Source organism: Tyto alba, unplaced genomic scaffold (genome assembly GCF_018691265.1).
Source record: "Tyto alba isolate M040663 unplaced genomic scaffold, T.alba_DEE_v4.0 Super-Scaffold_7, whole genome shotgun sequence".
Classification (NCBI taxonomy): Eukaryota; Metazoa; Chordata; class Aves; order Strigiformes; family Tytonidae; genus Tyto; species Tyto alba.
The window spans coordinates 39,976,237-40,003,695 of NW_024881328.1; the positions used below are offsets into that span (position 1 = coordinate 39,976,237).

A 27,459-nucleotide genomic window follows, 5' to 3' on the forward strand; every position below is an offset into this window, starting at 1 on the left:
CCGGTCCGTGTTTCAAATGCACAAGTTAATGAGAACTTTGCACGCAAAGGGACCACGAGATGAGAACTGTGAACAAATCTGCCTTCCAGTGATTTTTTTGCCAAGTATTCTTCAGCCCGCTTTATTCTCAGATACAAAGTTACTTAATGTAAATGACTGAGAATATGCACTAGTTTGATCTCTTCTCTTATCTCCTCCTCTGCTTCTGGTGATTGTAAGGAGTATCTCATGGCAAAGCGCTAGCTATGCAGCAGCAGTTCACCTTTTTTCTCTTGGGAGGAAACCTGTGGCTTTCTGTTTTATGTCTGCGAGGTTCCAGAGGAGAGCTGGGACGCATCAAGAGACAGGGATCGGGCCTTGATTCTCCTCCTCATTGCACTGGTGCTATGCTGGTTTGACACTGCTGAAAAATCAGCAGCAGTATACCGATACAAGAACTGAACAGATCGGTTGTACGGACACGGGATGGGCATACGCAGTGATGTTTCATCACTGAAACCCTGAGATGAGGCTCAAAGCTCAGGGATCCTTCTGATACAGTATGAGACATCTTGTCATGCTGCCACGGGACTAGATCCTGGAACCGAAGATCCATCTCTTCCTCAGATGGGCTCAGCATGAGTACTGTTAAATTAATTTGGCACTAAAATAGATTAAATACAAATATTGACCTTTTTTTTTTTTTTTTTTACCGTTATATTAATCCAGCAGGATAACTGCCTAAATAAAAGCTGAGCTCTGTTGCATTAAATTATGTTTTATGCTGGCAATATTAACATTAAAAGAATGACCTTCTTAAATCTGGTCTTAATAGAAATCCCCTGATGTTTTTAATGATATCTTTATTACAGTTCTTATCCTGCCATGATTTGCTTTTGTTTCCCAGTAATTACTCATGATTAATATAGGATGGTATGCAAATGCTGTAGTAGAGCTATAGATTGAGTTTGTTTAAGGCAACATTTATAGCTATGCTGCCTTTCCTCCCCCACACCCACCTTGTTCGTTTTGTGCTCTTTCCAGGGTCAAGCGTATCTCAGTACAGAAACTTTTCAGAGCTTAGAATTTTGTTGGGTTTTTTTCATAGTTAAGTGTTATCACCCTAATTTTTCTTTGAAAACTAGTAGCATAATGTAATTTAAGAAAAGGTCCGTCTTTTGAGTGCAGTCTGCTGCAACTGATGGCAGGATTTCCTGTGATGTCAGTAATTAATTTTTGTGTACTTGACCCTAAAGTGAGGTTTTTATCCTTCCATCATAAACAAACAGTCGAAATATTTTTATTTACATTGTTTACTTGATAAGGGAAAAAAAAAATGGCCAACTTTCTTCATCTTCACTTTAAAAAACCCCTTTCTTTTATTTAAGAAAAGTTTGGCATTCATCTATTTCTATCCCAAAGCAAGTTTCTTTAATGCTAGTTCTCAGAACAGCCAAAGCAGATGCAAATCCAGTTGTCAGCTTGCAATGCTGCACCTGAAGATTTCTATAAAGACACAATTTTTAGCATGATTAGAACCTCATTACAAACACTATAAAGCTTAATACGTTTTGTGTATTTAGCAGACTGTAAATTAGAGGATTGAGAAACTTTTCTATTCAGAGATAGATTATAATTTCAGTTTAGAATGGAAAGAGAATGTGTGTTCATTATGTTGGATAAATTGGAGATCTAACTAGCTTGCCAGCAAAGGCACCTTTGCTGGCACTTGACCTGTCAGTGAAATTCAGTCCTGTACATGCTTTTCTCTCCCATTGTGCTTGCAGAAGTGCTCAGAGCAATCATCAAGCACCGAGTCAGTTGGGTTCTATTGATTTATATAAAAAAAAAACACAAGCCATTTTTGCAGCTTGCTCTGTTTTTTTGATCATTTTTCAAGTTGATTCTTTGAAATTTTTAGACTTGCGTTGCAAGAAATCTGGGACTGCCATTTTAGCCCCAGCTTGGTTAACTATCATATTCTTCTAGACAGAAAAATACCCCAACATACTAGAATTGCAAAAGAAAAGTAATGAAAAATTTTAACCCCAGCACTGCCCAAACTTCAGTTATAGCAAAAGGTGTATGTCAACAAGCCCTCCAAGTGAAGGTTGAGGGGGAGAGCAGCCCTGCAATCTCTCGGCACTTCTGTTTGGGGCGATGAAGATGCCTAGTGTCCTGGACAAACAATCAAGATGAACAGAGACTGTAGCCTGTCGCAGACAGACACGATGCCTCAAAGTCGGGCTACTTCTCTGAAAGTTGCCAAACCTCCTAGTTCTGGTTCACTTTACTGATATCAAAGTCAATTCCCACCAAACTTGCTTGTAATGATAAAACATTCATAAAGGCAGGCTGTATCTTTACTCCTTAGAACAGTGGCTCTTCCCTGTGAAATTACCATATTTTACAAAGCAGATGACTCATATCAAGAGCATTCTTAAGGCCACTAAGAAATAGATCTGTTCTTCAAAAAATTCTGCCTTTTCATTAAGTGTAGTTGGGAAAGCTAACTTCAATGCAGATCATTGCCTGCTACTATCTTTCACCCATCACAGATGGCAGGAGGCACATTTGGGACCGTTAATAACAGGAGCTGTCAGCAATTCTTTTAATGATATAACCATGCTGCCTCCTCTAAACAGAAAATAACATGATTTGTGTAGCAACAACTATCGCTCAGTGATAGGGACATCATCATCTGTCATCTCTGTTTGTTTTATTTCTAAGGGAGCTAATCAGGAAACTGGCAGTGCTTTAAACTACTACCAACTACCAGTCGCCTTCTCAGCTTCAAATGCCATGCAAAGCCAGCATTTGTTTTTCCTGTGACTGATCCGTTCTTCTGGAATACATATAAGCTACATCTCCGCATCCAGTCAGTGGGATCCACCATTCAATATTCTTAACTTTTCCCCAAAGATGCTTGCAGATCTACTTAGGTCTAATTCAGTTGTGTTCTGAGGGATTTAAAAGTCCTTAGCTGATGCTGCAGTTACCTTGTTCTACTGCATTGGCTCTGAGACATTGTAAGCTCAGATTTTACCTGTTCATTTTAACACCATTCTAGACCTTCCCATTTCACTTGCAAGACTCCTAACTTGGGCTCAGCCCTTTCACAGCAAGTGACTGATATAATTCTGGACTCTTGGATTGCTCACAGATTTTCTAACTTGTTTCTGATTCTCCATCACATGCCTGATGCTGATGGGGGAACTGGTTTGCCCTGTAGAGTCTTAGTATTTCCCTACAGGCAGGTCAGTGACACAAACATCTGAGTGCTTTGGATATGCTCCCGTTTTGTTGACATGAATCATTGTCAAGGACATCTGGTTTTAGTTTGCTCTGTAGCTTGAACTGCTCCTGAGGTTCTTAGAAATACTGGAAAGTGAAATCTCCCATCTTCGGCAAGGTAGAAGATGGTACACTTTTCTCCCTGAACTGATGTTTGTCTTTTGTTTTCCACTGGTGAGCAATAATTTATAGATAGGTGTCTGCACACACCTAGGAAACAGGATAGAAGGTACTGGCAGGGAGAACATCAATAATGACATCTTGATTCTTATTTTAATGTTGAAACTGCTGGATTTGTTTCATTTTGTTTCCTTTTATCTCAATTTATTTTTTCTAGCATGTTTACTTTTCCTGTTGACATAATATTTTCTTGATTCATATTCTTTAATGCTATATCATTTTCCTCTTATTTATATTCATCTCCATTTTCTCTTTATTTGTTCCTTTTTCTTTCCTCCACTTATCATTTTGCCTTTGTTAAATTTCCTAACTTTTTATCTTTTTTTCATCCTTTGCGGTATACCAGCCACTCTTTGCTGTGATCAAATAATATAATTGTGCTTCCTCTGACACTAAGGAGATAACCCCTTTGTGTGCATCCCTTTCTTGCTAAGTGATACAGACAATTCTCAAGTGATGACAAAAGCCAGCTAAGCAGTGTTGAAATATAAACATTTTCTGGCACACTGCTGAAAGTGTGCATCGGAGAGAGGTGGTGCCATTTTGATTGATTTGCTGGTAGGATCCAAGGGGAGGGATGCTGCTGTCCAAGTGTTGAGAGTCTTTACTAGCAGCACAGATGACAGACTTAAGACAAGCCCTAAGGAGTATGTCTTTGAAATTTAATAACATAAGAAGAAAAATATTCCACACTTCACTAGCAAATCTAATGCTACACAGTAAAAGCATTATGAAGCACTTTTTTTTTTTCTTTTTTTCTTTCTTTTTTTTTTTTTTGGAAAAAGGAAAAGAGCTGGTTTATAAAAGTTGATTAAGAATGTGGTTTCCATACTGCTTCATCTTAGAAAATCATTCTGATGGCTGATGTATGTTTTCTGGCACGTTATAAATTTGAAATGTATTAATTTTCCCTGCTGGGGAAAATGTCGTTCAAGAAGATTGGGGGAGGGGGCCTGACATCCTTATTATGCTGTCACATAAAGACTACTTGTTCAGACTCTTCAAGGTCTGTGTCTCTGAAAGAGTGACAGACTAATAGGTTCTATTCTTAAATTCTAAGTATCCTTGATAGTGCACCAAGCAATTTATCTTTAAAATAAAAAGTGAAAAAAGTTCTGCTGTTACATAGTTGCAGAAAGTCACTGGGAGATAGCTGAATAAAATTGAATTTCTCCTATCTTGCAAAAGTATAAACACAGAGTATTGACGTGCTTGTCTCTGAGTACCTGTATCTTCACAGTATAGGACCAGATGTAATTACCAACTTACTATGAATTTCATTCCCATCACAGGATCTTGAGTTGGGAATATCATGTGCTTCCAAGCCTGCAAGCAACTGCAGTATTTCCAATGGGAATAATGACTTTAGATGACATGATCCATTGTGGCGTGAAATAAGTTCACATTGTTACATGTATCTCGGTGAAGCACAAACAAGATTTAATAACATAGAAATAAATCAAATACAAAACATGTATTTATTCTCCATCAGGTCCGTAAGTTCAGAAACCTGGAGCTTAATAGTAGTGGGAAAAGAGAGAGATGACTTTCAGGACTTGGTGTTGCTGGTATTTTGCCTCTGATGTCATAATTTTTGAATCTAGATGTAGGTTTCTAGCTGAGAAAATGCAGTAAAAGATTCTAGGCATGCATTTCAAAGAGTAATAGATAAGCTGCATAAGCACATAAGAAGCAAAAGCTTTGACAGTGCAGGGAATTTGCCTAAACAATTCAGATAGTCAGTGAATTACCTGTTCCTGCTAAATGAATAACTCTTACTTAAAAACATCCAGATTGGCCCCAGACTGTGCAAACTAGGCAATATAAATGCAGCTCATAAAGTTCAGCCACATACAAACAGGATGAGAAAGCCTTCATTTTTTAAGCAAATCAGGTGTATTCACAACATTGTCTTAGTTTTGTTTTTTCTCGAAATCACAGAATAGGTGGGAGGGAAATGGGAATGCTGAATCGTGAAGTGACGGCAAGAACATACAGGCAAACCGATTCACGGTTCATCTCAGGATATCATTGTGCTTCCTTGGGAAGCTGTTTTTCCTAACTTTCCTGATTCTGCTCAGCTACTTTTCTAATGACTAGTATCAATCAGCAAAAATGCAGTTTCTCACTCCACTCTAGAAATCTAATGCATTGGGAATTATCCATTGTCTCTGGAGGAAGCCCAGTCCACCCCACTGTCCCCTGTGGGTGATCCCAGGTGACTGTCATTCCTTTCTCCATGACATACTCCAGCTACAAATACAGCTCTCCCTAGTTCATCCTTGCTCCCTGAGCCAAGTCATATGCTCCCCAGACCTCTGTATTAACCAGGTGATGGCTTTGAATTCTGGCAGAACCAGCCATCTCAAACACACTTGTACATAGATGCCTTATTGCATATTTTTACCTCACGTTGCCTTTCTCCTACATCCAACCAGCAGCGGTGATTAGAAGGTAACCCCTGTTAGCTGCACACCCCTCTACAGTACTCTGTGTCTCACGGCTACCTCCAGTTAACATCCTGTCTCATTTTAACCCACAGAAAAATGCTAATTTTGAACTACTCTTTCATTGCTAATTTGCTTAATTTTTTTTTTTACACCCTTTAGTGTCAGCAGTGTTCATAGCCACAATGTTGTGGGGCATTTATTGAGAAAAAATTAACTTCAGATTTCTTCCAGTATGGGATTTCTCCTGTTGCATCCCTGCCACTGTTTTTGCTCTTCAGAGCCTAGCTCCTATGTAGATTTAACTCACCTAACCATAATTTGTTTTTTTTTAACATTGCCTGTATTTTGTTCTTTCATGAGTGACCTCTTGCTTAATTTGATACACTTCTTTATCTTTTATGCCTGTGTCCTCCAAACAGAACTTTCCTCTTCTGCCAAAAACAATTTGGGCAGTTTATTCTTCTTAATTGATACTACACACTTAAAAATAATTTACCAGCCCAGATGAAATCCGGTTGATTTGAAATGGTTCTGGTTTCTATGCTTGCCTTAACTCTAAAATCATAGTTGGCTGAAGTTTAAGAAACAATCATTGGTATACATCAACAAATCTCTGCTCAGACTTGATTTCTTTTAGTTATTGTCATACTTCAGACTTAGGCCAGGCTTTTAAACAATGAAAATGCAACTCTTCAGATAAATCTGACTTTGAAACAAGGATACATCTCTCTTTCCGTAGGGCAGATTAGTGAGATACAGCTAATATCAATAAAGAATATAAAAGTACTGGGGCCACATTCTGTTTTCAGACCACCTAAAGCTTGCAGCTTGAAGATACCAAAAAGGGGACATTGTTTTACTTAACTGGGATGCAGGCGAAGAACTTCAGCACTTGAGCATGTGTGGATTTATAATATACTCTGAGAGGCAGAGAGTATAATACCCTCAATGAGGGAATTACAAGTCTTCATTTGAAAGCTTTTCATCTTTGCCATATATAATGATACTCTTTTTCATTTAATAATTAATCCAAACACAGTACAAGTTACTAATGAAAATAAGGTTGAAATACAGTTGTGCAGAAGACAAATGAGTATACGAATTGCATACACAGGCAATGGAGGATGCTAACCATTTGTAATATGCCTGTGCCTTTCAGAGGAATTAAAGTCTGACTCCATGTATCCCATTGAAGCAGCCAGTGTGGTGAGAACTGATCTGTGTAGTACTAAGAGAATTTCAAAAGGAGTTTTTCTGACATGACTTAATGTTCTAAGAAACAGATGCAAGTTCTAATCTTGAATTTGCCATTGACTTCTTCTGTTCATTCAGATCCAATACTCAGCAGTTTTTGCTGACTTAAGTATTTGAATTATGGGTATTCAAGTACGAAGGGAAAATGTGATTTTAATTTTTAAGCAGAATCTCTCTTTAGCATCCAAAACAAGGGAGTTCTTCCTGTGTCGGTTTGTCTTTTTTCCTTATTTCTTTAATTTAGAGAGGATTCTACACTTCTGTCGAAAAATTTAGACTTAATGATTCCAGATTTCCTTAAAAGTATCAGTGTATCTCAGGCCAGGAGACACCCGCAGAAGCTTTGTTGGTTTTGTGCACAGGATGGCTTGATCACGGATGCTGTTTCTTCTTCCTGCATCTCAGTTTCATAGTTCCACTAAAAGGGCTTCTGGGAAGCCTTTCCCAGTATTGCTGCTGCATATCACCAATTCAGCACCACAATACCATGTCTGCAAATGAGGGGAAGAGTGTCTGTGTGGTGGTGAGCCGCTGTGGTTGGTGTTGGTAAGCCAGCATGTTTTCAGTATGCAACAACTTTGTGAATTTCATTAGCAAATTAAATCCCATTGCATTAAATAATTAAGTAGATTAACCGATGCCCTCCCCAGTTGTTCAGTCACCACCACGTGAATGTGTTCTAATAAAGTCCTGGATCTGTTATGTCTCTGGGATGTGCAGCTGATTCTTAGTTAATGCACTCTTGCCATAATTGCTTTTTAATACAGTGGATTAGAAGATTATCTTTAAATTAAACTGTATTTATAACAACAAAAAGAATCATATGAATTACATGTTAATCAGTAGATTTTAAGAGTTAAATGATTTTCTAATATTAGTTATTACAATTACTTGATGTCTTTAGGACCTCAGATTTAATCAGTAATTTACCCATGATTTACTGTGGTGCAAAAACAAAATTGTGAGGAACAAAATATTTCACCAATAGGGATAGAGAAACAGATAAGATCGAATTATTTCTAGTCATTATCACCTGTCTGCTGGAATTCTCATCCTTATTATCCCAGACATACTAGCTCAGGAACAGCTACAGTAAATACAGAAACTAGATTTTTCCTTAGGCTGGATCCCTTTTTGAAACTTCTGTTCCTTTGCTAAATGATCAGTAGCTGCAGAGCACTGTAGTCCTTACTTTGTTCGTAGTCTATGGCCAGGACAGTGGTCCATCCTTCAAAGAAAGCATCACTTGTGCAATTCAATTGGGGCAGTTCTTAGTGCACCATGGGTATTAACCAGAAATATAATTGAGGGTTGGATGCCAAATCAAAATAACTTTCAGCAGAAGCTGAAACTTTGGTGACCTAAGTCATTCTGAAAACCTAAGCTGTACACTGGTAATTAGGATGCAGTGAAAGTAAAAGAGGTGTTAGGGCTGCTGCCTATAGAGATGCGTTCTTCACTTTGGGGTAAAACAAGAATAAGCAGGTTGATACAATATAAGAGTCAATTTTTCCCGCCTGCCTTCTTGATTTATTGCTGACATGTTTCTACCTGTTAAACCGTCTATAGTGTCTGCCCCTGTTCAGACTTCAGAACTTGCAGTAAGTCCTGTGGAAGGCTGTTTTTTCAACAGCCATTACTAAAAGCATGAAGAACATTAAAGAACAGGTGCCTTTACTGAAGCAGAAGGAACTCTGCTGAACAGCTTTCTGATTGAGGAAATTTGACATCACTGGCTTCAATTGATCTTATTCAAGTCTTCTGTGGTTTTGAAGAAAGTGTCGATAAGTTATTTGAGTCGTGGAACTCCTAGGCATAAAGACTTCTGAATGAATTAGGTAAATGAGACATTGCAAGCTAAACAGGTGGAGTGGAAGGAGTTGAAAAAAACCTAAATGAATGAGATGTCTTTGGAGAAAGAAGTTTGAATTGGTGTAGTTGAGGAGTGGAGGCTGTCGAGAGTGGTATGGTGAGAATCGTTAACGATGATCTCAGTAGCAGTGTTTTGCTATGGGGAAGGCAGAATGACAGAGTGGTAAGTATTAGGGAGGACATTGTGAGAAGGAGCTAAAGGTGATTCACTGGAGATGTCATGGAAGAAGTGGTGAAATTGTATATAGCTGGGATGTTTTGATGGAAGGAATTAAAGCTAATGCTGAGGTTCTTGACCTGCTTATTGCTCCTGAAGAATAAGGGAGTCTGGAGAAGGCTCCATTACAAACTATTTGGATTATGGTAAGATTAAAGCAGACCAGAAGCCTGTGTTGGATAGAGTTGTCATGGTGAGTTTCCCCCAAAAATATTTCATCTGAGTTCTGCTTTAACCACACTCCTTGATTTTGCAAGCAGAAATGAGAGCAAAGAAGCAAATCCTTTAAAATCAAGCTTATCAGGCCAGACTTCAGTGTTAGCAGTATTGGCATCTGCTACTGCATTTATATCTGAAGTTAAAATCTTGGCCCTTAGCCTGTGAGCAGCAGTTTATGACCATTCTGGATACAGTTCAGAGCTATGCTGAGTGGTTACATTTGAAAGACATTTTTCAATTACAGAAAAACAAATTTGGGAAGAGGTTCTGTTCAAAGTACTTGCTGAAATTCCATTTATGCAGCCTGGCCTGGTTGCTTTGGTTATGTTGCTAAAGCTCTTGTGAAACCCAACCAACTCCCTGGCAAATGTATTAGTACCGCATAAGGAAAACAGGAGCTGAATCTGAATCAAACCTTTGGATTGGATACATATGGGACTCAGAGTTTGGACCTGAAAGTAGAACCTGTTTTTTTCCCCAGTAGTTGAGCCTGTTTTTTCCTAGTAGCTGCTGCAACCAAAATCTCAATACTGAACATCTCAAGCTTTTGAGAAAATCTAGAACCACATATGAACCCTCTTTTAAAACAGATGTAATTTAACAAAGCTACATGAATTTGCAGCTTTAACTCAAAGGCAGTAGATCTGAAGACTCACAGTGGAAAGAAAGAATAGACACAAAAGTATCATCTAATGGAAATGTCAGATTAATTTAATCGCAAAATATAAAAGTTAATAACAAACTTACCTGTATTATGGAATCATCCCTTCATCTGGAGAATCCAGATGAAAGAGATCTGCATCCCTGGGAATGGAATCACAGGAGTACAATGGCATATTGTTGTGGTTTGAGCCTACTCAGCAGCTAAATGCCACACAGTCGCTCACCCACCCTCCCCCCACTTGGGAACGGGGAGGGAATCGGAGGGGCAAAGGGAGACTCGCGGGTTGAGACAAAAACAGTTTAATAACAGTAACAGAATAATACACTGATGGCAGTATCAGCAGGTAATGTACAATACAGCTGCTCACCACCCGCCGACCAACACCCACCTGCTCCCAGCTGACGATCCCAAACACAAAGTCACAGCAGCCACACTCCCAGAAGTGAGAGCTCCTCCCAGCCCTCTCCTGCCTTTATATGGTGAGCACAATGTCACATGACATGGAATATCAGCCAATCGGGGCCCAGCCCTCCAGCTGTGCTCCCCTCGCCCCCGCACACAGGTGAGGGCACTGGGACCTGGGGAGCCCCTGGGGTCTCAGGGTGCTGCAGCACTCCTCCCGCTGCCAAAATGAACAGGAACTCTATTCCAGCCCGAACCAGGGCACATATTTCAAGCAAAAGTTCTCCCAGTATGGAGGAACACAACCTAACTCACAGCTTCCTTGTACAGAAAATAAGTTCCTGAGATTCTGCCCCAAAATCATTCTTGTTTACCAGAGGAGAATCATAGAATCACAGAATGGTTTGAGTTGATAGGTACCTTCAAGATCATCCAGTCCCACCCCCCCTGCCCCGGGCAGGGCCCCCTTCCCCCAGCCCAGGTTCCTCCAAGCCCCATCCAACCTGGCCTTGAACCCTTCCAGGGAGGGGGCAGCCACAGCTGCTCTGGGCACCCTGGGCCAGCGCCTCACCCCCCGCACAGGGAAGAATTTCTGCCTTAGATCTCATCTAAATCCGTCCTCTTTCAGTTTAAAACTATTACCCTTCATCCTATCTCTACGCTCCTGATCCAGAGTCCCCCCCCACCTCTCCTGTCCCCCCTTTAAGCCCTGGGAGGCCGCTCGAAGGTCTCCCCAGACCCTTCTCTTCTCCAGGCTGAACCCCCCCAACTCTCTCAGCCCGGCCTCCCAGGGGAGCTGCTCCAGCCCCCCCAGCATCTCCGTGGCCTCCTCTGGCCCCGCTCGAGCAGCTCCGGGTCCTTCTGCTGTTGGGGGCCCCCGAGCTGGCCCCAGCACTGCAGGGGGGTCTCCCCAGAGCAGAGCAGAGGGGGAGAATCCCCCCCCGGCCCTGCTGCCCCCCCTGCTCTGGCTGCAGCCCAGGGCACGGGTGGGTTCTGGGCTGCCAGCGCACGGTGCTGCCTCATGGGCAGTTTTCCCCCCACCAACCCCCCCAGTCCCTCTCCTTGGGGCTGCTCTCCAGCCACTCCTCGAGGGCCCAGCCTGGGTTTGTGCTGGGGATTGCCCCGGCCCACGGGCAGGACCTTGCCCTTGGCCTTGTTGAACTCCATGAGGTTTGCCCGGGCCCCCCTCTCCAGCCTGCCCAGGTCCCTCGGGATGCCATCCCTGCCCTCCCGCCTGTCCCCCACCACACAGCTGGGTGCCGTCGGTGAACTTGCTGAGGGTGCCCTCGATCCCACTGTCCGTGTCACCGACAAAGATGTTGAGCAGCGCCGGGCCCAACACCGACCCCTGAGGAACGCCCCTCGTCACTGCTCTCCTCTTGGACATGGAGCCGTTGACCACAACTCTTTGAGTGCGACCATCAGCCAATTCCTTATCCACCGAGTGGTCCATCTGTCAAATCCATGTCTCTCCAATTTAGAGACAAGGATGTCATGTGGGACACTGTCAAATGCTTTGCACAAGTCCAGGTAGATGACATCAGTTGCTCTTCCCTTATCCACCAGTGCTGTAACCCTGTTGTAGAAGATTGTTGAAGGTGTTTGACAGTGTTGCTTTGGAAACCTGAATTTAAATTAAAAGAATTTAAGCTACCTATGCTTATGCAGTCTTAGGAGAGGGATGGATTGGGCTTACAAAGCCCTACCTCATAATTTTAGTGTGTAACTGTCTCTGTGAGCACAGAAAAGAGCAACATCTCCAAGCAATCAGTAGTATTACAAATGGCAAGTTCAAGGAAAAGAAACACAGTTCAAGGCACATTTTATATCTTAACCTGATATACGAGAGACTTCTTGGGTCTAGTAGGACGATTTTATTTTGGAAACTGTTACACGTCATGGACTTAGGCTTGAAAGAGCAGTCAGTTTGCAGGGTCTGAGACAAACTCATTCAGACTTGACCTGTGCTGGCTTCTCAGGCAAGGGATGAATAATCCATAAAGAATTAAAAATATTTTTTTAGCTGTTAATAAAAGCAGTAATGTACCAGTCAGTCCAGGACAACTAGTGAAAAACAATTCATATCTTTCAGACACTTAAAGCATAGGAGATGCCACAAAACAGTCAAAAGTGTTAACCCCGCTTAAGTCCTTGGCAGGGATCACTGCAAGGAGCTGCATTCTAAGTACCATAAATCTGCAAAACGTCTGATGTAGCCTACAGTGAGACTTTTTGGTTTTTAACTATCACTTAGCTGTATTATTACAAGATATTTTGTGTATACCTGAAACTATAAGAACTATATTAACTCAGGATACATTTTCAATACTCTCTAGCTACGTCCCATTACTTCACCATAGATTTTTATTGGATGCTATCCAGTGATTCAGTATTAGTGTCATAAATGCTGTTATGACATACGACATTTGTTATGCTTGACAGCAGCATTCATTACTGCAAGCAATAGCAGCCAGACTGCATTTCCTTACAGTATTTAGCCATTACTCGATGAGAGGTGAGAGTGATTTGGCAGCTGGTAGGAACAGAGCGGCCCAAGGAAGTGACACTGTGTGTTATCTCCCATGGTTCAGCTGATGCCTTGTGTGCACATGCAGCCAGGTGATCTGCTGTTGACTTACAGCAGTAAACACTTCTGTTATTATTTATGATTTTTTTAATAATGCCTAGAGTCTCCACTGGGCAAGCTCTAAGAGTTCCTGCCCCAGTTGGTCTGAAGAGTTAAGCTGAACAAAGTAGTGTTACTGCTTTCTGTTGCGCATAGGGAGCTGAGGCACAGGGAAATTAAGTGACTTGTACTGTCAGGGTGTACGACAGTTATTGGAACTGATCTCCAAACTTGTCCTACCTCCGCCTCAACCACAAGTCTGTTGATTCTCCACTAATGCTTTTTCAGGGTGTGCATGGATTTGTGCCTATAAAAGTTATTGTGTTCCTGCAGCAAATGTTCTTTGGCAATTAAAGTACTAAAGACCTACATTTTTGTTCCCTTCCCTGTGAACAGAAACTCAGAGCATCACCAATACAGTCACTTAAAGCTACATAAAAATTCACCTATGGTTTCTGGAGGCTTACCTGACTCATACCACCTGGAAGTATGTGCTTGGCTGATCACACTCTTAATTCTTGCAATGGGATTTCCTAAATCCATCGACCATGTGGCTTCTGTGGAGCCATGCCACCCTGTGTGATTAATTTGACTGTTAGTAGTAGCAGAGACTGCTACATCTCGGGGCATCACCCTGATCTGGGGGCTGTAAAATATTTTTTACCAAGCTTTTAAATTTTTTTTGGATACAAAGTGGAATGCTAAAACAGGAGTCATTCAAAAAGGCCTATCCCAGGATAATTATTATCTCAGGAAATAGTTCGTTCAGCGTCACTGGGGGACAGGAGCAGAGTAGGAGCAGGAATACAGATACCCTTCTCCCTGTGAAGTGAGTGCCATAATCAAAGGCCATTGACTGCTCTAGTCTAATTTACTCTTGCTCTTCTCTCAGTTTCATTTCAATATTGAATCAAAGGAGTTTTGCATTACAGAAAACTGCCCACCGAGCTCATCTGCTACGTTAGTACACCAAAAGACAAAATGGTTCAGGTGTAGAGAGGTTTATTTTAAGCAGCTGAGTTTTATCTATGCTTATCACTGAATAATCGTGACACCCACAGCTCCCCTCTCAAAAAAACCCCAAACAAACAAAAAACACAGAAGAAAGTTTAAGAAAAAACTACATAAGCTTCGTAAAATGTAAAGGCTTCTATTTGACAAATATAACTCCATGGGTAAGTGAGCCAGCTAACCTCTATGATAGATTTATGCCAGCAGCATTTTCTAGCATGGGACTCCAAGGGCATAAAAGTCAGGATTTCATAGTAGTATAAGGCTAATGATTAAAGTATGTGTGATGGTAGTCACAGTAACGGCACTGAGCAGGGAAGCACCCGCCTTTCTCTTAGGTGTTCTGACAGCCTGATATTAAAGACCTGCAAGTGTCAGAAGATGTAGGAAATCAACTGGCCTCTCTGACAGATTTTACAGCATAGTGTTTGTGCTGTCAAGGCAGTGAATATGACAACCCTGAGAAATGACAGTAATAGGAATGTTTAGGTAAGGGAACAAGCCTAATAGAGATGCCGCTGTTGACAATAACATGCTTATGGTAAAAGTAGACTCTTTGTTTGAGCTTTTACTTGAAGAAGATTTTATTAAGCCCATTTTTCTACTTCTGTTTTTCTGTTTTGTTTTCAGAGTCTTCCGGTATGTCTGTCTGTTTTTACTACCATGGTAAAATACTATTTAGTTGTAATGTGAAAGAAAGATACAAGTCATTAGGTAACACTCTGTTTCACTTAAATTATCATGATAGTGTAGGCAACATCTGAAGTCTGCATTGATTAGAATTAAAAAGCACCATTTTTTTTTATCCTGAAGTTTATAAGCAGACAAAAGAAACTAACTTAAGAGTTGAGGGAGCTGAAGTTTGAGAAGATTAAGGATGGCATTGAACCCATCTATTTGGCTGCCTAAAAAATGAGGTAATTTGTTCAAGCTAGTCATGGGGCTACCTCTGGAGTGAATGGAGAGTGGGGACCTGCAGAGCACGTTTTATTCCACTCATCTCTTTTCAGGCACCATAGAAAATGCACAGACAGCTATGATAGACTGGGCATGGAAAAGTCAAGAGGATAACCTCAGGCTAAGCTGGAGGCACACACAGCACAAGCCAGGCTCTGCTTTCCCAGCTGTCTGAGCAGTGCTTTAACCAGCTCTGCATGAGCCCTCCTCTCCAGGGAGCATTGTGTAGGGAAGGATCTTGCCTGACAAAAAACAGAATCCACATACATTAGATCATCTTCTAAACTTGAAATAATAATGATTACAACAAAACTAGCTTTAAGGACGAAACAGATGTGTTCCCTGATCTTATTTGCTAGAAAAGACTGATGAGTGCAAAAAGCATTAGGAATCAACAGTGTTTACCCAGAGCTTCTGCTCTGATCTGTGCTCATAAGGACACCAAACTTCTTTTTAAGGAGCATGTTCAGAGATAAAACATTTAGGCAGAACATTATGAGGTAAAGCAAGATAAATATTATTTTACCTCAAAAGTGCTTTTTTCTCTGAAGTAGTTTTCATTACTCCTGCTTGAACTCTAGAAGTAAACTGAAGTTTGGCTTCCAGGTTTGCATGGGCAAACCCTTCTGTCTGAGTCCATCTTCATCTCAGACTTCGATCACCTGCACTGGTTATTAGCAGTGGTGTAAGGGCGGGCTCTTGGGGTCAAGTGATTTGTATAAAAAAAAGAAGTGCTAATTACAGTCCGTTTCAATAAGCTTAGAAATATAGCAAAGACAAGTCCATTATGTGAGAGTTAATAGGGTTACAAGATGTCGACAATGCACGGGATCTGCTTTGTTACCAAATGCTACTTAAATTATGGATTGTTGCCACAGCATGAGAGTTGCACCAAATGATTAAGACTTGGGTTTAATAGAGGTCATTGCCTATGTAAGTCTGACTTTCAATGGGATTTAAGTCTGTATGCCTGGAGATGCATACAGGTGCCTAGTTACATTTTCAGCAGCTCTGGTATACAGAAGTCTGCCAGCAGTTCAAATCAGGGAATTTCTTTTGAAAATGTCTTTGAGGTGCCTGTTTGGAAGTTTTGAGTGGGATTTAATCTCAGCCTGCCTCGGCTGCCTGAAAATGAGCTGTGTGGAGTCCCTCTGTAGTCAGTGCAGAGGCGCTCACCTGCGACGATAGCTGGCTAAAAGAGGCAGGGTGAGTTCCTTTGAAAAGGAAGTTTTTCTTACTGGTAGTTGCAGAAGGAGCCTAGATGAACTAGCTACTCGTCTCAGGATGGCAAGGTTAGATGAGATGAATCCCACTCTGTGTCAAAAAACGATTACGCATCTGGTCATTCCTTTAGAGTTAATGGAAAGGATGATGCATATGCTGTCCAAGGGAAAAATAAATCACTGTTCACATCCTGGTCTCATCTTCTGTAACACAAGCATATCCATCTTATTGTTTGAGAAAGGAAGGAGGATCAAAGAGGCTTTAACTGAATGACTGCAGGCACCTGAAAATAGAGAGTGGGGAAAAGAGAAAGAATAGAATATTAATAAAAGGTTATCTTCTATTCTCTGAATGCTTTTAAAATGGTGTTTCCATTAGTCAGAGCTATGTTCCTGCATAGCTGGAAATTTTTTTGTCTTTTTACATTGCTCAACTTCACTGAGTTCTTAAAAATGAGACATACTGATGCCTAAAATACATACAGCTACAGTCAAGTAGGAAGGTCAGAGGAAAGCATGGTTTTTTACCCAAATTCATATTCGGGGACCTCACTTGTAGCAGAAAAAAGAATAAATTTCAATTTTTGGTGACAGCAGTTTTGCTGTGACTTAATTTTTTAAGTTATCCCATCAGTAAGTTTTATTTTTCTTAATAGAAATTTTTATTTGACAGAAGTGTGACATTTTTTCCTCTCAGACTCTTAAAACACCAAGAAACCAACTAATGTATTATGGAGATAATATTACGAGTAGTACAGTACTTGATATGCTGCTTCCAATATATAAGTTTAGCAGAAGAGAAGACCTTGTTCTTCAGAGTAATATTTTAGTATGAACCTTAACCATGCTCTGGAGCATTTGCCATCACATAAAAAGTCCTTTAGAAAGTTTCTTTGTAAGCAGAGCTTCAGCTTGGCAACTTCTGCGGATAATTTTATGGTGATTTATTCCTTTTTGAAGATCATCAGGTGATAGTGATCTTTACTCTTTTCCTCCATTGCTTTCTTCTCATGCAGCATTTTAAAATTCGACGTCTTTATCGTGTTGTTGCCCTGGTCAGCACACGCCCAACCACAGCAACAACATTATTGATGTCACCTTCTCTGAAGTTTCTCAGCCAACAAGTGTTGAGGAGGTTACTGCTCTGCTGAGGCTCCAGGCAGCTCCCCCTTGGTGCAGTGTCACTGAACACATTCCCCCCTTCATGGCGATGTAAAAACCAAGCACTGCCTGTTGGGGTTTTTGATTTCAGCAGAGCTCAGTGGGACTGAGATCCCACACCCAGTAGCATTCCAAGGATTTTTGCCAGAATGCCATCTGCCTTGTCCCTCATCTGTACTTTTTTCCTCAAGGTAGATTCACTTGGAAACAGATCTATGTGTGTGCCCACATACAGATACTCTAGGTAACACTGAAAGCTAGACAAATGTGTTCCTATTATATGCACAAAAATATTCTTCTTTGGTATAAATTTTCATGAAAAAACCTCCACTCCTGGACAGAAGATGGAGATTGTTGTCGTTTTATTCTCAATCTATTATTTTTTAATATATTCTGAATATATTCAAGCATGCCTCATTAGCACATCCTGAAAGGTTTTGACATCTTGAAGACTCTGCTCCAAACGTTTCTGCTTTAGTACTTTCTGGTGTGTTTTGAAACTATTCTGAAAATCCAAAATGCTACCAGAAGGCCAACTAAAATCTAATATAAACAAGCTCAAGTCCAGCTGAAAACTAGCTTTATAGTAATGATCTGGGTCTAGAAATCCTTATAAAAAGGCTTTAAGTTCTTTTATATAAGGGATCTTCTTCTACCAGATAAATGCTTTCTTTGCTCTGAGTAACTTTCTAGTGATTTTTTGATTGAAAAAGGATTTGTTGAGTTCTGAGATCTGTTTAAGCTCTGGAAATAATGTCCCTTCCTCTAGGTCACATTTTCCACACAGTAAGAATTTAAGAGAAGTCCTCTTTTTCTGTTGGCCAAACATTACTCCACACCCTTACTCTTTGAGGGAAATGCATAAGGCCACATCCTGCTGCACACTCACTTCGCATCACGGATAAATCTCTATACACAGATTTTTAAAGACAATAACTGAATTTCTGTTAACACACTGCCTGGGTAATTTGAGTTTTTCTGTGTTCCAGGGGAATCACTTTCCACATTTGTAAATGTCTGTTGAATAATTTGTCTGACAAACTTCTCCACACTTCCTTTTCCGTTCTTATCTTCTTCTAATACTTGGGTCTAGGAAACTGTGTTACATGCCCCTACTCAGTCTATAAAACTGCCTTTCTCTTTAAAAGGTCTATTAGTGTACTACTAAAAGCCAAATAAAAGAGAATTTGTTCATTATAAGACCTTGTGCTGTAACTCATTATTGCAATAATGAATCTGTTTGTGATGCCCTGATCCTGCCATCATTTAAGCACATGATTACACTGAATTGAATGACTTCACATGCATAAGGTGAATCACGAGTTTAAGTGCATACTGAGATGAGCTAATTTTCCCTAATATACTTTGCCAAATCTCTGTCTATTTAAATACTTCTGAGAAAGGAAGAAAAAAACTCATTACATTAGAGAATGACAAAATGATTTTATTTTGTTACCAATATATTAAAAACCTGTATCAGCAGATCGTTGGACCTCTTCTCTCTTTCCCAGCTTGCCTTTTGGTCTCCATTACTGAGAATATTTCGTAAATTGCTGCAAGTGAATTACAACCTGCTCAAGATTATTCTTCTATGCCCTCTCCCATGAAGGATCTAAATAAACACAGTGGGAAGGCCAAGGGAGGAGGGGGGGTTGCCATTATTTCCAAGAGAAGAGTATTTAGGAGGTTTTATTCGCATTTGAGAATGGAGGACTTATAACAATGTCAAAAAACTGCATTCCTAAGCAAAACATAGTGTACATTGGGAAGACAAGAAATAATTGCTGTATTTGTTGAAAGCTGTTTATAGAACAAAAAAAATGTACAACATCTATCGTATGGTGAAATCAGTTGCCTGGTAAATAACATTCTTCTTGGTGTGATAGTAATGAAGAATTTTATCTACAGCCACTGAAATAATAGTTTGCAGCATCTGTAAGCGTTTTATTTACTCTGATTTAGGCAAGCACACTAACATTTTCATGAAGAATCTTTGTAGTGTTTGGCAACCTCTCCATCTGCCATTCCACCTCCCTCAGAAAGGTTCCTCAAAATGAAAGTTTCGACTAATTTCATACCAACTAAAAAACCATGGGCCAGCTATACTGCTCGAGACATACTCACCCTGCATACCTGAGCTCGCTTTGTATAGGGGCTGGTACCTGGTACCTCTGCATCGTGCCCTGCACAGACAAGACTGCAGACCCAAGTCCTCTCCTGGCTGCCAGGGCACCCATAAAACACGTAACTATGGGAAGGCAGTGTGATCATGGCCAATTAAGTTTATAATTATCTGTAGCCTTGTCCTCCCTGAGCTACTTGCTGTATTCCTTGTTGTGGTTGGTTGCTATTTAATTATACTTAGACTGCAGATTATTCAAGGCAGGGACTGGGTACTACACCTAACCTGAGAAGGTGGCCCGTTCCTAGGAGACTCTCTAGGTCGAGTGATCGTCACGATGATGCAAATGGCTGTGGCTCCAGTAATGAGAAAAGATCTTAGTTCAGAGGGAATGTAATCCACTAGGGCTGTGTGAGTTATAATGTTATCATGAAGAGAGATTCCTTTTAGAAAGGGAACAGGAAAGAAATTATGTTTGGTACACAGTGTTATGTAAGGAATTAGTAGCCTTTGGTACATAAGGTTTCAAAAAAACCTCTTCTCTTAAAATATATTCTGTTGACTAATAATCATGTGCCAAAATTAAGATAAATTACATTTTGCCTATTCTTGAATAGAGTTTAAAATCTCTGAGTAATGACATGGGTGGAACCATTAACATAAGTCCTTAAAATATAAGTAATTTCTTGATGCTTTCCACTTTGGGGCATCTTTCTTTAAAAAATCGCACAACAAAACCAGATGCTGCTCTGCGTGCATACGAGAAATCAATGGATAGGATCAATATTCCCTCCACAGGTAATAAATGCTGAGAAGCATTTCTGTCTATCCAAATTGATCCTAGAGAATTCTTTAAATTGGTTCTGATGTGTATAAAAATCATTTCCCTATTGATCAAAGCTTTTCTTTCTTTGATATGTTATTTCATCTCAGCCGTTGTTCTCTGGCTTCTCTATGCAGTTATGATAAACAGAATTTCTTAAATCCATGCAAGATTATAATTTCAATGAAACAAAAATAACTGGGTTTGTGTCTTTGAAGATGAATGCTCTGCTTACAGTTAGGCAGTGCAAGTATTTTTAAATTGGGAAAGTTACAACATCTGAATTATTTACAAGAAAGTCTAAAGTAACTGCCACACTTTTATTAGAAGCAGTTGTCCAAATCTAGCACCTCACCTAGTCCATTCGCTCTGGGAGTAAGAGCTGCTGCAACAGTGAGGAGGGGTTTTGATCTTCCACTGCCCTTGTTCTGCTCTGTATCTGAGCAAAAGAGTTAATGTTAGCGGCTGAGTCTATGGAGAAAATACTACTCTGAGATAGCAAACAGTGCTAGTTATCAGTATGGATGGCTCAGCCTAATATGCTACAGTAAGTTGTGGAGTTTGTGACTTTGGTTACAATGCTACTTTATTAGCATTTAAGCTGCTAGACTACTCTAGAAATGTTAAGTACTTGCCTGCTAAAACAGGAATTTTCAGACTATTCGATAATTGAATGTTACATAATTTGTAAATTAATTTGCCTGAAGAAAAGTTTCATGCTTCAACCTGTCTATAAGGGGCTCTCCGATGGGGCTTGCTGGCGGTTTGTTCGGGCCCAGCAGTGTGCGGCAGTCTGCAACGAGAGCGGGATGCGCAGGGACGACGCCGGGCAGGGTAGGTCTGTTGGAGCGTTGGCTCTGAACAGGGCTCTGTTTCCAACTGTTTGAGCTGCTTGACAGCCTTTACAGTTGTGACTTGTTTTAAGATGAAATCTTAAGGCTTTGGCCAACATCATTTATTGACTGTCAGAGCCTAATACGAGTAAACTGGTCTGCTTTTTAGGCTTTCCCAGTCCGAAGATGTAACTGTTTCCAGCTGTTTGAACTCATAAGCCAGTAAAGCAGTACTTAATGTGGTCTTGGCAAGGTTTCACTCAAAATTCATTTTACAAAGAAGACGGTAATCATGGCTGTGATTTCTGTTAGTCTCTTACGGAATATAAATTGTCAAACTGTCTTTTGACAAGTACAGATTTTGTTCCCTCTACCCCAAGTAATTTGGTTCCGTCAACCCAGCAAATTAATCTTGTCTAGTTTTGTCTTCTGAAGAAATACAATAAGAAATCAGATTGCTTCAACATACCAGCACTATTTCAAATTTATCCATCGGTTCAAATTAGGACATGGATTTCATATTGTATTCACATGATTGGCTTTGGTTTTCTTAGTATTTACATAGCAGCATAAGTATGCAAAGTTCCTTGCAGATGAGAAAAAGCATGTTGCTTACTTATATGTAACATAACTGAGCTTCACTGAATGCAGTAACTTTGATTTTAAGCTCACGTTTAGGTCGGTGTGGAGACTACAGTAAAATGACTTTTTTTGCCAAATTCTTGCTTTTGACACTTTATGGCTATAGCCTTTCTTAGGCCCGTAACTTTATATACATTTGGAAAATCTACAGGGCCAGATTTCCATACAAGATTAATTCATTTTAATTACCCCATTCTCCAAAGTGGGATACATGTCTTAAAAGTAATTGCATCTTTTGAGTTACTAATTGATTTTGGAGTTCAGTTCTGGTCTCCAAACAACGTAGGGATGTGGTTTTAGTATCAGGAATAGAAGGGCGTGAGTGATTTTTATTGTTTTGTTAAGTACAAATGTATTTCCAGCCCAGACAACAGCACTGCATTTGTAATTAATCAATGCCTAAAATCAAGAGCATTGCCAGTCTGGAAGCAGCAGCCTGGCGAGGTAGTGTGCATGAGATTATGAACAGAGTTTTTTTCTCTGTAGGACACAGGGACTGGAAACCTATGGCGGTGGCTTACTCAAATGCTGGTGAAAAAGGGGAGCTGAAATGCACTGATCGCTCAGAAGAAATTCAGTTTTGTCCAAGAAGAAAGTTTGCTGTTCAGAAACCCCACGTCCCATGCCGTGCTGCTTCTGACAGCTTCTGCCTCGCAGCTCCCAGGTTTGCTGGGACTTCAGACTAGCATTTTGATGGAAGCTCTGTGTTTCACCCACACCACCTGGGTGGTGGTTTGGGGGTCTGGCTCAGCTCTGGATTTCCCTGCGGGTCCCTGGGGGGGAAGCAGCAGCGATATCATGGGCTCACTGAAGCTGGAGGTTTGCATGTGGAGAAAGCATGACCAGCCAAGTACATTTAGTGCACAGATAGTTTTTTCTGGGATAGGTTGTCATCCCTCTTAATGATTCCTTGCACAGAAGCTGTTTACACCTTTCATTGCCGTTAGTGCTTTTCTCTCTCTACCTTTTCTAACTCATTGCATCCTTTCTGAAGCAAGTGACCAGATGGTCAGAGCTTATGTTATTCTAAGGACATAATAGGGGTACATCAGAAAAATTAGTACCTATGTTCTAGCAATGGGCAACAGCAAATCAGCTGTAATTAGCACAAAGGCTGCCACTGTAGGGTCTTTTTGTCATAGCGATGTGCTTTGTCATCACTCCTGTCCGCCAGTTTGAGGTGGAAGGATGAGCTCAGGTCTGGCACGGGGCCAGCCAGAGCAAAGCTTCACTTTAGCTCCCTGGTTTGCCCGTCTGGGAGGCGCATCGGCAGGTCCAGAGCGGGTTCTTTGGAAGCCTGGTGAGCTGGAGATCTAGGGGCTGTGAGATCTAGAGGTCGGAGTTGTTGAGACTTTGCATCTTCTAAGCAGAAACTGTTCATTTCAATGCAAATCAGTGTAACTCTTGAGTTCAGTAAGTTTGCGTAGACCAGCCCCACCTGACAGTTTGGTCACAGCTATGAAGAAAAAATTATCTCCAGGCTTTTATCTTCCTCTGAGTGTGGCATCAAAGTGCCTTTGTTAGTGCACGAGTACATATCCTTCGTAAAAACAGAGCTTTGCGTGACAATTATGTAATAGATTTTGTTTGCTTTCCTAATTGGAGAACATTTTGAAAGAGCAATAAAACACAATTTGTTCCCTCTTTCCAAAACGAAACGTCTCCTTTTGGAAGGAAGGAGGGAGTAAATTTACATTATAATGAGCAAATTGTTATGAGCGTGTAGATCAGTGTTGACATAAAGGGTGATGGAAATGAGATGTTCTCATTTTGTGCGTTCCCCTCCCCTTTTGTTCCCTCTCACAGGCGTTTGCCTGTGCATCCTGCTGCTACCAAGCGGGGAAGTGGCTGTACTCACAGTCAATGATAGTAACACATCATAACTCAGGTAACAAAAGTCCATATGAAGTGCATCATTCTTCCCCAGGGCTGCCTCATGCACCTAAACCCTTTCCCCAGCAAGTACTAGCGATGAAGGCACACTCAGTTTACTGCTGCACCTCCTAGCTAGTTGTGTTTTGCTTTTTATTGTCCCTCTCTACTTTCCTATTGGTTTTGTCATTTCCCGATACTGTCGGAATATTGGCATGGACTGACCAGATGAGAGTCCTATTGGTTTGCTTTGGGCATATGACTTATCTAGCAAAGAGTTTAGAAAAACACAGCATTGGGGTCTGCTATTGTCTCAGTTACCAGTCTGTCCCGCCCTGACTTTCTGGAAGTGAACTGCAGTTGTCCAGATCTTTTCTCCTTCCTGTCCTCTTTGTAACAAGTGGGTTCGTTACTGGTTTTGAGAAGCTGAAAGTGCCATTAACCCCCTGCCCAGCTGTTGCGGTGTCAGGGCTCCAGGCAAAATGGCATTTGTTTGGCTCCTAGAGAAGTCATCCCAGCGATTGCCTGGAGAGTCTGGCTGCAAGCAAAATCCATATGCAATGCTTCTGTCAGCAAAGACTTGCTGGAAGAGAGTTTATAATAAATATTCACATCTGCTGCTTTGGACACTCTAATCCATCCTACAGATCTTTGCTGTGTCAGGCTTTGTTCTAGATGAAGGAGCCCGGTAGTTATAAAGGTTTGCAAATAGGGCATATTTATCATGGTTAGCTCTACTTTCTAGTTCCCTTTCTTGCCCAAATATCACACTAAGCATACCTTGTGATTAAATATTCTCAATGCATTTGTAAGATGTTTTAGACTATACGTTACCTTTGATAGAGAAGATGTCAGTTGTTTACTTCCCGGGCTGTCAGCTGAAGCCATGGGGTGGCAAGGAGCAGAGCGGAGAGCACGGTTGTGAATTGGTTTGGATGGAGTCACAATGTATGCCCTGGCTAAACATTACCTCCCCTCGGCACACCCCAGGCCCTGGGGCTTGCACCTTACTAGGATTGGGACAGATTCCTCCCTACTACCTTCTGTTGGGCTGTATGTTCCCACTGGCTACTTGAATGACTAAAAATAACAAAATATCGCCTGGTTTTCATAATCTTCCCACAAATTATGACCTCGGTGCCAGACTGACTTTGTCAGTGTCAGTATTAATTATTCCTCTGCTGGAGATGTCTTTGCTCTCAGAGAGAAAATCCTGATACATAAAAAGAGCTGTAATCATTTGGAGGCTATATTGAACTTGCTCCTAATAGAAAAAGGTGTTTGACCAAGATCATGACTGGCAGTACAATGATTCCATTGTTGGGAGGACCACGTCAGCTTTGAAATGAATGTATTGATCCCTTTTTTTTTTTTTTTTTTGTGGTACGTGAAACTCATGATTATTATAGGTAATTTCTAAAAGGAGAGAGTCTTTATCTGTTGGCTGGATAAGTAAAAGGTGCTTCAAACATATCACTTACCAGCTGTTACCTCTGCTTTTATTTAAGCAGGAAGATAATAAACTTATAAACACAGTCTGCCTCCTTCAGAGTGATGAAAACTGAGTCCGTTTGGTTTGTAAATAAACACATGGAAGCTGGGAACTCCTTAGAACCTCCTTTAGGTTTTCTTTCCTTTTTTTCTACTGTTAGACCCAATTCTATACTAACAATTTCATTATCATTGTTTATTCCATGAGGATGTAAGGGAGCAAGGCACTCGGTTCAGTTAGATGCCTGACCTCCTTGAAATTCAGTTGAAAAGCCACATCTTCATTTCTTACAGAGCTGTACGAGAAAAGCAGCTTCCAGAGCATGGACTGCTGCCGATACCTCCAGGCGTCAGGAGAGCATCTACTTCTCCAGTGCTCAGTCTGTGTGCCGGAATCTGGCCCGGAATAATTGTAACAGCTAGAAGTAAAATAGCTGTGCTTCTAATGAGTAGCGTGCAGGGTCTTCAGATTCGCTTAATCACTCCTAAATCCAATCTCATTATTATCGATCTGACCAACTTTCTGATCATTCATCTCAGAAAACAGGAATATGCATGTTTAATCTTCAAAGCGGCACCCTCCAAACTCCCAGCGCCGCTCCCTTGCTTTCCCTTCGCAAGACCTGGTAACTTCCCTCTGAATTTCAGGTCGTGGCGTGGCTCTGGCGAGCGGCGATGGATCCGTCAAGGTTCTGCAACTGGAGTCCGGGCAGCTCTCCAGCCTGCCAGGCCACGACGGCGGCGAAGTGCGCAGCCTTGGCTTCCAGCACCGGGCAGGGCGGCTGCTTTCCGGGGCTGCCGACGGAACCGTTGGCCTCTGGAGCTGAGGACCAGCACACGGCTGAGCGTGGCCTTCATCTCAAGGTGTTCCGGGGCGGGGGGAAGTGGTTGGACAAACATAGCAGCAGCGGCTTAGGGTTTTCATACTTAACGTTTGCAGTGGGAATAATCACCCGAGACGAGTGTTACTCTGCATTTCGTCCAAATAAAATCCCCAGTTTCTCCCTCTTTCTGTTGACACAGTGTTTTCCCCAACATCAAGAATCTCGGCGCTTTCTGGAGAAATAGCTTTACAATGACGCCTAATGCCAGAGCAGACGAATTGCAAGGAGATTGATATTTACTGTAACCCACCAGGAGCCACGAGAGCGGGGCGCCCCTTCCCCAGCGCCCGCCTGGGGGAAGATGTGAAGTTTTTAATGATGGGGGGATTTTTTTTTTTTTTTCTTTTTTTCCCCCCTGCAGCAAACGCGCCAGAGTTGGGGGGGGGGGGGGCCCAGCCGCGGCAGCAGCGGGCGGGGAAGCGGCGGCGGAGCCGGGGGGGCGGGGAGCGCGGCGGCAGCGCGGAAACACCGCCGCCCGCGGGGAAAGCGCGCCGCTCCGCGCCACGGCGCGCCCGCGCTCAGGCCCGCGGGGCTGAGCGCCCCACCGCTGGATTATTTTTTTTTTTAATTATTATTTCTATTTTTTTTTTTTCCCTCCTCTTTTCCCTTTTTTCCGCCCTCCTCCCCCCCCCCCCCTCCTAAAAAAAAAAAAAAAAAAAAAAAAATCAGGCAGCGAGCGCGGAGCTGCGCGGCCATGCCCGGCCCCGGGCCGGGGGGTCCCCGCAGGGGAGCGGGGGTGCCCGGCCGCGGGGCTCCTCCGCCCTCCCTCTCCCGCCTGCCCACAGCCTAACCAGCCCCCTCTTCCCCCCCCTTCCCCCGCCGTGGCAAATGTAGGCTCGCAGGAGATCCACTGGGCATAGGGAGGGGATATAGAGGTTGTGGTTCGTTTGTTTTCTTTTTTTTTTTTTTTTCCTTTTTTAATCTATCCCCCCCCCCCCCCCCCCCCCCCTTCCTCAAGACCTGAGGAAATCCAGCCCAAGTTCGGCGTGATGACTGTGCTGCTGGCATCGGGGTTTCTCCGCGGCATCCCTGCCTCCGGACCGCCTCGCCGCTGCTCGCTTTGAATCCTCAGCACCGGGTTAAAGCTTAATTCTCATGTTGTGGTTGCTGGGCTGCCGCTCTCCCGCGTTTGGCGATGGGAGGTGGAGGAAAAGGGATTGTCCGTGAGTCAACACTGAAAATGTGATTAGGAGGAACTGCTTGCACTAATCTGTTTCTAACCTTTTAGTCCATGTTGGCCTGTGACCCCTTTCGGCTTTCAGATCGAGCCTGATTAGGTAAGT

At 41.9% G+C, this 27,459-nt stretch overlaps 2 protein-coding genes across 8 annotated transcripts in view; both read left to right on the top strand.

The window, feature by feature from the left end:
- SPAG16 (sperm associated antigen 16) overlaps positions 1 to 27,235 on the top strand; it is a 421,290-nt gene extending 394,055 nt beyond the window's left edge. For 2 of the 5 annotated variants that reach the window (XM_033010723.2, XM_042783833.1), the window contains 2 exons: positions 25,941 to 26,156; positions 27,135 to 27,235. In XM_033010723.2, the coding sequence (XP_032866614.2) occupies positions 25,941 to 26,119 (179 nt within the window). In that variant the 3' untranslated portion in view covers positions 26,120 to 26,156; positions 27,135 to 27,235. Of the gene's footprint in view, positions 1 to 25,940; positions 26,542 to 27,134 lie in introns of those variants that run through there. The other 3 variants (XM_042783830.1, XM_042783831.1, XM_042783832.1) reach the window with 2 other exon arrangements.
- VWC2L (von Willebrand factor C domain containing 2 like) overlaps positions 26,672 to 27,459 on the top strand; it is a 52,789-nt gene continuing 52,001 nt past the window's right edge. For all 3 annotated transcript variants that reach the window (XM_033010724.2, XM_033010726.2, XM_033010725.2), the window contains exon 1: positions 26,672 to 27,453. The gene's annotated coding sequence lies outside the window, so the exon portion shown is untranslated. The remainder of the gene's footprint in view (positions 27,454 to 27,459) is intronic.